This window comes from Bos indicus, chromosome 14 (assembly GCF_029378745.1).
Source record: "Bos indicus isolate NIAB-ARS_2022 breed Sahiwal x Tharparkar chromosome 14, NIAB-ARS_B.indTharparkar_mat_pri_1.0, whole genome shotgun sequence".
NCBI lineage: Eukaryota > Metazoa > Chordata > Mammalia > Artiodactyla > Bovidae > Bos > Bos indicus.
Window position 1 is genome coordinate 63445001 of NC_091773.1, and position 12977 is coordinate 63457977.

General features: G+C 41.4%; 1 protein-coding gene across 3 annotated transcripts; it reads left to right on the forward strand.

Annotated features, from left to right (window-relative positions):
• Positions 1-1804: 1804 nt before the first annotated feature.
• On the forward strand, positions 1805-9733 carry ZNF706 (zinc finger protein 706). 3 transcript variants are annotated; one of them, XM_070802837.1, is made up of 4 exons: positions 1805-1825; positions 6030-6166; positions 8646-8753; positions 9429-9733. In XM_070802837.1, exons 2-3 carry the CDS (start codon positions 6032-6034, stop codon positions 8739-8741), a joined length of 231 nt encoding a protein of 76 aa, XP_070658938.1. In that variant the 5' UTR covers positions 1805-1825; positions 6030-6031; the 3' UTR covers positions 8742-8753; positions 9429-9733. The 3 variants fall into 3 exon arrangements, with proteins under 3 accessions (XP_070658938.1, XP_019829417.1, XP_019829418.1); XM_019973858.2 differs by lacking the exon at positions 1805-1825 and adding an exon at positions 2198-2433; XM_019973859.2 differs by lacking the exon at positions 1805-1825 and adding an exon at positions 2690-2833.
• The last annotated feature ends 3244 nt before the right edge of the window (positions 9734-12977 follow it).

The following is a 12977-nucleotide window of genomic DNA, read 5'->3' on the forward strand; positions in this document are numbered from 1 at the left end:
GTTGTGTCCGACTCCTAGCCACCCCATGGACTGCAGCCTATCAGGCTCCTCCATCCATGGGATTTTCCAGGCAAAAGTACTGGAGAGGGTTGCCATTAGGAGTATGTCAAGGCTGTATATTGTCACCCTGCTTATTTAACTTCTATGCAGAGTACATCATGAGAAACGTTGGGCTGGAAGAAGCACAAGCTGGAATCAAGATTCCCGAGAGAATATCAATAACCTCAGATATACAGATGACACCACCCTTACGGCAGAAAGTGAAGAGGAACTAAAAAGCCTCTTGATGAAAGTGAAAGAGGAAAGTGAAAAAGTTGGCTTAAAGCTCAACATTCAGAAAACGAAGATCATGGCATCTGGTCCCATCACTTCATGGTAAATAGATGGGGAAACAGTGGAAACAGTGTCAGACTTTATTTTTTGGGCTTCAAAATCACTGCTGATGGTGATTGCAGCCATGAAATTAAAAGACGCTTACTCCTTGGAAGAAAAGTTATGACCAACCTAGATAGCATATTGAAAAGCAGAGACATTACTTTGCCAACAAAGGTCCCTCTGGTCAAGGCTATGGTTTTTCCAGTGGTCATGTATGGATGTGAGAGTTGGACTGTGAAGAAAGCTGAGCGCCGAAGAATTGATGTTTTTGAACTGTGGTTTTGGAGAAGACTCTTGAGAGTCCCTTGGACTGCAAGGAGATCCAACCAATCCATTCTGAAGGAGATCAGCCCTGGGATTTCTTTGGAAGGACTGATGCTAAAGCTGAAACTCCAGTACTTTGGCCACCTCATTTGAAGAGTTGACTCATTGGAAAAGACTCTGATGCTGGGAGGGATTGGGGGCAGGAGGAAAAGGGGACGACAGAGGATGATGAGATGGCTGGATGGCATCACCGATTCTATTGACCTGAGTTTGAGTGAACTCCGGGGAGATGGTGATGGACAGGGAGGCGTGGCGTGCTGATTCATGGGGTCGCAAAGAGTCGGACAGGACTGAGCGACTGAACTGAAACAATTTTGTGATTATACATATCCCAATCCAGGTAACTTGCATTGTATTTATGTTCAACTAACATTTTCCTTTGCACAGACAAATTTGGGGGAGCGGAGGTTATGGGCAAGATGGGAAGGTCAAATACAAGAGTCTTCTTTGTTCTTTTATCTGTAGTTCTAACTAGAAACCAATGTGTGTTGGGAGCTGTGGAGGGCGAGGGGGGAAAAAAGCCAACGTCTAACATGCCTTTTCCAGATAAACCTTAATCATCGTTACAAATGCCATCGCTCTTGATTCAGATACTAGAAATTACCTGATGTGGCCTGTAAATCAAGACCCCCCCCCCCCCCGCCCCCCGCCCCGCCGCTACCCAAAATCATCTCAACCATTCCTTTCAGTGTTAACAACTCAGTATATTGTTAAGTAGTCAGCCTGAAACAGTCAGAGAGGTCTAGCCGGCAGTTCTCAGTGGGACAGTCAGGCGTGAATGGTGAACTCACTAAACCCCTCAGATTGGTCAAACAACCGGGGTTTCCGTGGGAACGAGGTAAAAGGCAGCTGGTGAGAGAACAAAGGCTGCGAGTCCCAGGCAAGGGCCTCCCGGCCCGCTGGCCTCACTGGGGGCGGGGGCGGCGGTGCGCCCGGGTGGCTGGCTCCCGGGTGGCTGGCTCCCGGGTCGGTGACCCACGCCGCCGCGGCGCTGGCGCTCCTCTCTGGGACCCCCACCACCACCACCACCACGCCTCCACCAGGCCGAGGCACAGGAGGACGCCGCCGAGACTGAAGTCTCGTGAGAAGGAAGGGGCGCGGGGGCTGAGGCCGGGCCGCCGCCAGAGTGAGTGAGCAAGCGACCTGTGAATCACACTGCAGGCCATCACCCGAAAGGACCAAGATCACGCGGCTCCCAGGGCCGGCTGAAGCCGCCTAGAAGGCAGCACGCCGGAGGGGAGGGGCGCCGGGGATAAAGCGCGACGTCCGCTGCCGTTCCGGTCTCTGAGAGGCCGCCGTCCCGGCCAGGCCCCGCCCCTCGCGCTTATGTAATAGGGGCGCGCTACCATTGGCCCGCGAGACCGGAAGAGGCGCAGGCGCGCGTGCGGGTGGGGAGGTGGGGAGGCGGGGCGGGAGGCCGGGGCAGGAAGGCGAGTGGGCGGGGGCTGCGGGGAACAGGCGGCGCTGGGGCGACTGGGAGAAGTGCGCGGCGTGCGCGAGCACGAGGTGTAGTGGCCTCCCTCAAGGCAGAGGCGGCGGGCGCGCGCGGCGGCGGCGGCGGCAGGCGCGAGTCGCGGGCTGTTGTGCTGCCGGCTCTCGCCTTTCCCTTCCTTGGCGGGTGGAGGAGGCCGAAGCGGTGCTGGGCGCGCTCCCCTTCCTCTCCCTCCGGCCACCTCCCCCCGCAAGCCCTCTCGTGCTGCGCGGTCTCTCCGACGCAAGACTGTCCCGGCCCGGGTGAGCGGCTGTGGGGGCGGCGCTGACGCCGCAGGACGCCCGGGAGCCGGGGTGGGGGGCCGGCCGGCTGGGTCGGCGGGGGCCGTGAGGGGGCGGGCGGGTCAGCGCGGGTCGCGAGGGGCCGCCGGCCTGCCCCGCCTCCTTGGGGGGCCGCCGAGCCTGCCCTGTCCCGGCGCGGGCCGCCGGGAAGGAGGGGAAGCTCGGGCGCCCGCCAGGCCCTGCAGGTGGCCGGCTCGCAGGCCGGCCGTGGCGGCGGCGGAGGAGCGGTAACCTTACCCGCTGGCGGCAGCAGCTGGTCGGTTTCCCTCAGCTTGAGCTCACGGTGGCCAAGGGGCCAGGTTTCGGGCAGCGGAGGCCCCCGGGAGGCGTGTCTCGCGCCGGGGTCCGTGAGGAGGGGCCGGTAGGTAGGGGTTTCGGTGGCCGAAAAAGAGGAGGAATTCTCTCCCAGGCGAGAGAGGCCGGTCTGGGAAGGAAGGTGTGTCAGGCTTAACAGCCGGGCTCAGCGAAGAGCTGGCTAAAATAGACCTAACTGCCGGCCCTTTCATCCTCTCTCCTCTCCGAAAGGGACTTAGTTCACTAAAAAAGCTAGAGTCCAGTTGTTCACTGCCCGGGCCTCTTTATTTTCAGATACTTAATGGAAAATGATCCTACTTCCTGGATCCAGCAATTTTTTCTCTTACTCGTTTGTTTTGGTTTTAGGAGGCTCTTTGGGGGCAAGGCTTATACTTGGTACCTCCTGTAAGAGCCCCTCATATTGGAAGAACTCGTTATTCGCTTTACTTCCCTCTTTACAGCCCCCCTCGGAAGACCATACAAAATAAAGAGTTATAAGCCAGCTTTTAGGTATTTGTAAATGACTTGCCCCTCAGTTCGCTGCATTTAATCAAGGAGAAGTTATGCTTAGTTACGCTTAAGATTTTGTTCTCAGTTGGCTTGAGAGCAAGCCCTAAGTTGAGCTGTCCAAAAGCAGGTGGTTTGTTCGTTTGCATTTCTGCTTTCAGAAAGGAAATCAATGCAAGCGTGTCGCTAGAACTTAGGGGCCTGTCTTACGCATTTAGACTTAGGCTGATTTCAATTTCCTTTACCTCGTGTTTTCTGTTTTAAAAATAAGAACAGCAACCACAATCTTTTCTTTATTAAAGCTGTTACGTATTTTTGTTGCTTTTGTGAGATGACAGTGAGAATGGGAAAATGTATTGTTAATGTTGTATTTTATCAGCAATGCTAAGTTGCTTCAGTCGTGTCCGACTCTGCGCGACCCCATAGACGGAAGCCCACCAGGCTCCCCCGTCCCTGGGATTCTCCAGGCAAGAACACTGGAGTGGGTTACCATTTCCTTCTCCAACGCATGAAAGTGAAAAGTGAAAGTGAAGTCGTTCAGTAGTGTCCGACTCTTAGCGACCCCATGGACTGCAGCCTACCAGGCTCCTCCGTCCATGGGATTTTCCAGGCAAGAGTACTGGAGTGGGGTGCCATTGCCTTCTCCCAGTTTATCAGCAATGGTAACTGCAAAAGTTGCTTTTTTTCAGATCACTGCATGAATATTTTAGCGGAATAGCTAATAACTTCTAGATATCAACTTCTAGAATTAGTAGCTTACCATTTTATAAGGTCCCCCCCCCCCCCCAGTGTAAAACAGTTAAGAGGTTACCTACATAATCAGTGTATTAACATACATAGCATACATCATGTGGAAGAGTTCAGATCCATGTGAAGCCTGAAGTATTCTGACTTAAGGTACTGATACTAAGGCATTGAGACACTAAGAATGTTATAAACATTGAGATGTCATAAAGATTGAATACCTGTCATTCAGATAATGCAGAAGTGTCCAAATCTGTTTCCATGGGAATAGGTTTGTAAACTTGCCATAAATATACTTTTTGAAAAAAGCATTTCGTTTGACTTGGAATTAATAAGGATTTGGTTTTTTTAAAAATAACAAAAATGGAAGTTTAGTCTTGAGTGGCTAACACATCTGATTGTATATACCATTATTTGATGGGAATGGGGTTCCTGTATTAGGCTGCTGCTGCTAAGTCGCTTCCATACTGAAAAATTTTGTAATTTGTTGAAATGCTGAGCTGGCTTCCTAGAAAAGGATTGACTTTCCTTTGTATTTTGACTTTTAGGTTCGATGTTTAATGCTAGTGGGAACTTGTCCTATGGATGTGCCTTTTTTTGTTGTTGTTCCCCTTTTTCTTTTTGGGAGAAACTGCGGTGTTTCAGTGACTGTTTTGACCTCTTACCTAGTTAAGGTTCCAGTCAGAACAAGCTAACACTCTTTCCTGGTGAAGTTAATAAATGTATTTTGTGTTCATGTACTGAAATGACTTAAAAATGTAAAATTTAATTGCAGCGCTAGTCAAAACTATCCATAGGGATTCTACTTAAATCCTATTTTAAAGTATTTAAAAACCAGCTCCAACTCATTATAGACCTTTTATGAATAGGTTTAACTTGTTGTCTTAAAGAAGTCTTTATTGAAAAAATAAAAATGTTCCCCCTAATTTTTAACCCATGTCAATTTCATATTGCCAGTAGTAACAAGGGGTAGCTTTCATTTTTGTAAAAGTACCCTTAATGTTGACGGATATGAATTTGAACAAGCTCTGGGAGATGGTGAAGGACAGGGAAGCCTGACGTGCTGCAGTCAGTGGGGTCGCAGAGTCGGACATGACCGAGCAACTGAACAACAACAAACCCGTTAATCTTACTTAATAATTTGTCCAGCAGTCATATGAAGACCAATTTTTTTTTTTTTTTTAAAGAATAGCACAGTAATTTTATGAAACCTAAGTGTTCAAGAGTATGGTTCCCACTGCTCCTGTGAATTTCTTTAGAGGCACTGGATGACAGCTTTTATTTCTCTTAAAGTTGTAAGAATCTCAGGTCAAAGGGGAAAGTACTTTTGCAAAATGATCAAGTGATTGAGGAAGGGGCTAAACTGTCTTAGGTAAACTTCTGAAGATTACATACAGGAAAGTGTATAGTTAAGTGAATTTTTACAAGTGAACACACTTGTATAACCATTACGTGGATCAAGACACAGAACATTATCGGCACCCCAAAAATCTCCTTCATGTCCTTTGTTCCCATTGTTACTTCCTGGATTAGTTTTGACTGTTTTAAACTTTATGCAACACAGATTCTTTGTATCTGGCTTCTTTTCCTTTAACACTAAGATATAACCATGTTGTTGCTTGTAATAATAGTTCCTTCCCTTTGAGTGTTGCATAGTAGTCCATTGTAGAAGTCTGCCACACATTATGTATCTGCTTTACTATTAATAAGCATTTGGATTCTTTCCAGTTTTGGAAACAGATGCAGTGAGCATTCTTGAACTGTACCTTTTGCTGTACAAAAATGTATTTGCATTTCTGTTGAATATATACCAAGAATGGAATTGTGAGATTATAGCATAGGTGACTAGTTTTCTACAGTGGTTATATCAGTTTATCCTCTAGTAGCCTTGTATGCGAGAATTTGAAAATCCATACATTTTGATTGACTAGTATTTCTGTAAAACAGCTGTCCAGTTCTTGGGGTGTTACCATACTAAGATTTCACTCTAATGTCTCAACTTCTGTTTTCAGATATGGCTCGTGGACAGCAGAAGATTCAGTCTCAGCAGAAAAATGCCAAAAAGCAAGCTGGACAAAAGAAGAAACAAGGACATGACCAGAAGGCTGCTGCCAAAGCTGCCTTAATATATACCTGCACTGTCTGTAGGGTAAGGGGAATTGAAAGACATAGCTTCCTACAGCCATACCACTCTGAACGTGCCCAGTCTTATCTGAAAGACATAGCTCTCTCATGGACAGTTCTTTCATTAGGGATTGGTTTGTATAGGTTAAAATTTTGCAAACATAGCAAGATAAATGCTTTCCTTGAAATAGGAGATTTGAGAGGTGATTGTGTTAGGAACCCATCTTCATTCCTCTATTCAATGATTATATATATGTATGTGTGTGTGTGTGTTTTGTCTGTGCCTTGAGACACATAAGAATCTTAGTTCCCTGACTAGGTTTTGAATCTATGTTCCCTGTAGTAGAAGCACAGAGTCCTCTAACCACTGAACCGCCCTAAAACTCCCAACAATTATATTTTTGGAATAGCTCCTCTGGCCAGACACAGTTCTCTTAGTGTTATTGAGAAGGAATGAACAAAGCAAAAACCCTTTCCTCGTGGAGAAAAAAGATGTCTTCTTAAGGGCAAATAATACACTTTGAACTTAGTAAGAAAAGTCAGATTTACATTCTTAATTTAGAGCTATGTAAGACACCCCTGGTTATATACTTGGCTTTTTTTTTTCCTTTGCTAAATTTGTTGTTATGTCTACAAAGTAGAGTATATTCACGTTGAGGGCTTTTACTAGCATTAATGTGCTATATTAGATTGAAGAATAATCATAACAGCTGCTATTGAGTGCTTACGAGGTGCCAGACACTGAGCCACATGTTTTACATGTATGCGCCCATTAGTCACACAACTCCTCTATGGCATAAAGTGCTTTCATTCTTATTTTACAGAAGAGTAAATTGAGTCATGGGAAGTTAAATAACTTGTGCTGGGTCACCCAGCTAGTATGTTGGAGAGCTGGGATCTGAACCCTGGCGGTCCACCTCCGGAGCCCACCTTCTGGACCACTATACCACACTGCCGCCAAGAAGTTGCCAGGGTCTTTTTTTTTTTTTTTTGCCTGTTTAAACTCACTACTTTTTTTTCTTCTTAGTATTTTTATTTTTGGCTGCACGGGGTCTTTGCTGCTACTAGTGGACTTTCTCTAGTTGCGGTGACGGGGCTACTCTGCAGGCTTCTCGTCGTGGTGGCTTTTCTTGTTGGGGAGCACGGGTTCTGGGGCACAGGGACTTCAGTAGTCGCAGCACTCAGGCTTAGGAGTCGTGGGTTGCAGGCCCTTGTGTGTGCATGTTCAGTATGTGAGATTCATGGGCTCTAGAGCTTGGGCTTAGTTGCTCCACGGCATGTGGAATCTTCCCAGACCAGGGATTAAACCTGTGTCCCCTGTATTGGCAGGTGGATTCTTATACCCTCTCCCACCAGGGAAGTCCCCTAAGGTCACCACCCTTGAAGTTAGTAAGTAAAAGTGCCAAAGGAAAAGTGCATGGTGAGGTTGTTCCAGTTACAACAGACTTTTTTTTCTGTATGTCTGGGTAGAATTGGTAGTATGGATGGGAAGTGGCTCAGATGCTCAGTTGTATCTGACTCAATGGACTGTAGCCTGCTAGGCCTCTGTGTCCGTGGGATTCTGCAGGCAAGAATACTGGAGAGGGGGTGCCATTTCCTCCACCAGGGGATTTTCTCAACCCGGGGATCAAACCCATGTCTCCTACATCTCCTGCGTTGGCAGGCAGATTCTTTACCACTGCACCACTGGGAAGCCCATGGCTGGGAAGGGATATTGAGAAGACTTGATTGATTCCTGGACTAAAGTTAATCTTTTATTGAAGTCATTACCGATGAAAGAATTCCTAACTCCTTAAAAGTTCTCATTAAGAGAAGAAATCTGTTACATTAAATAACTTGTTTTTATTGAGCTTTGATATACACAAAATAATGAGATTGAGCGGGCTTCAGATTCTGTTTGGAAAGAGACAAGGTAAAAGTAAATTTCACTAAATTACTAACGAAAAAATACTTTGACCTAAAAATACTAAAGTATCTCATATAGAACTCACAACAACAAAAAATGTTTATTTAATGTTTTATCTAATGTGCTTAAAGAATAAATAATTGAATGTCCTTGCCTAGTTAAGTCAGTATAGTGTAGTATTTGAGATCTGAAGTACCTAGTACTAAGTTAAACACAGGTACTGGACAAATTAAACTGTAGGTTTTAGTTTCCTTAGCACATAAAATGCAGATAGTAAAAACTGATTAAAGATTACTGGAAGATTCTGTGAAAAGTTTGGTAACAGTGCTTAACATGTCCAGTAAATGTTATCTATTATTGTTTGTTGTTAATCAGGTAATATTCTATGTGACTTATCCCTTTTTTATATGTGAGATGTGGGATATGCTACGAATTTCTTTGCTACAAAGTCCTTTTCATGTGTCAGCCAGTAAGTTAAAGGAATTTAAAAGTGTTTTGCAGTAGTTGTTGATCATGAGCAGGCTTAGGATTTTAAAAGCACACTTTTGTTTCATGAATCAGGTCTAACTCTTCTTTTTTGCACAATTTTAAAAATTAGACACAAATGCCAGACCCTAAGACCTTCAAGCAGCACTTTGAGAGCAAGCATCCTAAGACTCCACTTCCTCCAGAATTAGCTGATGTTCAGGCATAAAGTTGTTTACAGGTAATTGATATTTTCTTTTGTTAATGTCAGGTTGTATACAAGAGCAGAATTATTTTTTGTAATTGTAAAATTGATTTCTGTCTTCTAGCTGAGACTTCAATACTGCCCTCTTTTAAGTTAACATTTAACTTTGCAATTGTTAGAAGTCCATTTCCCCAGACCATATCCTTTCAATGCCTTTGAAACATCAAGTTTTTACCACTGTAGCCAAAAATGGGATGAGGTGATGCTGGCCAACTCTGGTCCAAGAATGGAAGAGTTTTCAGCTTAAAGAAAATAACCATTATAAACGTATTTGAGGATCTTGCTCCCAGAAATGATGCAGACCATAGTCTGTGAGTGCTTTTTTGTTGGTATTTGACTTAGAGTGCTTAGCAGAGTACATTAAAATATAAGGTAGGATGTAGGCATTCACTATAAATGGGACAGTCACTTGAAAATAATCAGTTTGTACTTTCTGTGTGGTTGGATTTTTTTCCTAAATGGTGATGGTATATGTATGAGAATTATTTCTTTTTATATTCATCAAAGATCTGTTTATAAAACTTAGTTGACAAAACTATCAGGCTAACTTCATAGCTTAGGCATGTTTTGCTTTTTTTTAAAGACACTTGAAATACATATAAATCATATTTATGTAATGCTTACATTCACTGAACATCTTTTGTTTTGTAGGTGAATACGTGATGACTTTGATTCTTCTACTGTCTCAGACCTTAGGTAACAAACCTGCAGCTGCTTTTCTAACAAACTGTTGATCAGCAAAAATAAAGGGGCTACAGAAACACTCATTTTTATGCTGTTCCCTTTTGGGCTTCATGCAAAGACAATTCTGTGTAAATGTACAGTTGACTCTGATTTGGAAATCTGAAAATCAGTCCATCCTTGTTATAAAAAATTTTTTTACAATTGTAATTATATTGATGTTCATATTGTGTAAAATAACTCATTTAATAAAGTAGTACTTTGATTTTACAACATCACAGGATAAATGGTTTTAGAAATTCTGTTCTTTCTACATTATTTGCCTTATAAAAATCTAATGAATTCATCAGCTAAAATTGCAAGCGCAGGTCTTAGGTCCTTTTCTCAGTTCAGGGGCAAGTTCATAGGTAAACCAGATCAGACTCATTCACTAATTTGTGCACAGGATTTTATTGGCACTTGCCGACCTAGGTGAAGAATGACTTACCTGCTGCCTTAGTATATTGCAATCGTGTCATTTTTCCCTCTTCCTGTGATTGAGGTTGGACTATTTCAGCTTGCTATGTGACCTGGCTATACCTGCCAGCCAGGTACAGCCTGTAGATAACTGATATATTCTTCAGATTGGTTGGATTGTCACTGAGCCCTTCTGAAAAATTATGTTCTAAAGTATATGCCACAATGAAATAAGCAGCCTGTTGTGTAATGTAAAATATGATGGAACATATGTGAACTGGTAAAGCACTATCTTTTATAAATTATACTTGATTCTTTGAAAATTGTTTAAGTTCTTTGATTTGAAATTGAAGTTCGTAATTTTGGAAGGGGTTTTTGGAAGTTAATAACAATTTGGCCAATTTATGAATGGATTTTGCAGTAACGGAAGGATTGGAATGACTTGTGACTGAGTTAATTCCCAGAACCGTCTCCTTTCTTTCCTTTTTAAGTTAATAGTTGATTTTAGGAGTTTACTTTGTGCTGGTTCCTAAAATCAAAGACTGTGTATAGTATGACTTCCATGTGAACTAGAAAAGTATTAAAATAGGCCAATATCCACATTTTTTTTTGACTCTTAAGGATGGGGAAGTGGGTTGGTTCCGATAAATGCGGTAATTCCTACTCAATTAAAAAAGACTAATTTTAGATTTCTTCTAATTTGCTTTTGCCAACTGTTAATACTAAGTGAAACCGCTGTAACTCAGTTTAAATTTTAAAGTTGATTTAATAGGAAGAACATGCAAATATTTACTGGTATTGCTTAGAGCCACAAATCTGATCCTGTGGATTGATTACAAAATGCATTCCCTCTTTCTGCTGTAACTCATCACTGCATTTGTTTTATAGCTGTGCATTTTCTGCCCACCTTGTTTGTCTTCATTGTAAGTTTAAAATAAGATACTTCCAAGGAAAAGCTTCAGTGGTGATAGTTTCTTAGCAACTCCTATTATACTCTTACTTTAAAATAGTCATTTTTTCCATGTACTTAATTTCCTCAGTTTCAGATTTATTATCTGTTAATTCCAAATATGTTGGTTACCAGAACATTAGAAATTGCCTAATTGCTTACAGTGGATATTACAGAAGTTACGGTTAAATTACAATTTAAAAGTTTTTAAAAGTGCTTTGAGCATATATATGTTATGTTAGTAACAGATCATTTAAAGACCTTTTACAAGTTTCGGGTTTGTTTTTTTTTAATTTGCTTTATTGACTGTAATTCAGAATAAAAGCGTTATGTTCTTGTGTTTAACCCTTTTTTATAAGCAGCTGAAGACACCATATTTAACTAGATCTCAGTGATAGGGAAATGGCTCCATTGATGTTGATAAGACATTCTTATACTTCATGTGAGGATTATTAGTGCAGTCCCCTTTTTTTGTGTTTGGCTTAAATCTACTAGAAGGGGGGAGATTTTTAACATCTTCATTATTTAATTTGAAGATTCTTTAATAGATGACAGCTTAGTTCATTATAAAACTGTTATGGTGTCTTCGAAGACTTGATAAAATACACAGAATTGCTCCTGTTGTATTCTATATTACCGTTAGTTGGCAAAAGGAATGGGGTTAAGATTAAACTTGTTTCCATTCTCTTTCTTATGGATCTACATCCCCATGTTTAACTGACACATTGGGGGCTCAGTTGTGTGCTGTAATGTCTTATTAAAGAAGATATTAAAGAAAACTAAACTAGTCTAATTTCTTCTACATTTTAGGAGGTTTTTACATTGCCTCTTCCCAGTTTAAAAATTTATTTTTTTTCAATTCACAATTGCCTCTTGAGTGTAGAATTGGTAGTTCTAAGGGTGACAGGAGATTTCTTTCATTTTTAGTGTTTTCCCTTTATCTGTTTGGGATCTATAGGATACTTAAGAAGAAAAGGGAAAAGCCTTGCTTAGAACCTTGCTATATTGAATTAGTGGAGGAAATAATCGACTGTTAATCTAAAAATAATACTAAAAAAATCCTTAGATCAGTTAAATTGGATAAGTCCTTAAAGATATAGATTTAACACTTTTTATTTTATATTAAGCTACTGTATAGCTGATTAATCACATCATAATTAAAACCTGAGATGTATGTATCATGAATAAGGTAGACTTTACCAGCATTACTATTTTGCCCCTCCAAAACCTTTGTCTTTCATTTTTTAAGTATGTGGATTGTACTGTACCTGTTTTAAAATGTGGTTAATATAGAGGCCTTTTTCTATAATACAGTGACCCACCCACCACAGTCCAAACTATAACTCAAATATATTTAAACCTCTGTTTCTACATTAACTCACTTGTGCTAGAATTTTCATTTTGGGGCAGTTTTTGGTATGGTTTAGTTTTGGTCAGAGAATATGCTTTGTAGAGTGTTTCACAATGAGGATCGACACTAGGGGGTTGTATTTACTGTGACTTTACATTCTGAGATCTTTCCAGCTAGCTTAATTTTATCTGTTAAAGTTTCAGAAAACTCTCTACTCCCAGTGTAAAGATTTAATAAAACATCTATCTGTTTGGCTGAGAAAATAGATGTTTTATTAATGAAAGTACAACTTGTCTTTATTAATTGTGGATTACCATATAAAACTGAAAATTAAATGTCTTCTATTTTAATGTTCTTTGGCTATGCTGTTTACTAAGTTACCATCTTTTGGGAGTTTTTTAACCATTGTTTAGCTCCAATTTTTTGTATATAATACAGCTCCAAATTTAAAATCTACTCATAGACAGACTTCAGTCATTTATTTAGATCCATAAGGGTATGTCTATATTGTGAAGTAATTCTGTTAAAATCATATTCCTTTCTAGTCATTTTTTAATTTATACAGTATCATTGTTTCTTACATGATATTAATAATAACAACTTAGGGTTTGGTAGACAGAAGTATTTCACTTTATCACCACTTGTGTTGTAAAATTCAGAATGGGACCTGCATTTTGGATTCTAATTTATTAAAATTTTAATTAGGAAATAGACCATCATAATATTTCCTCTAACAATGTTAAATGTTTCTCAAAATGAGATC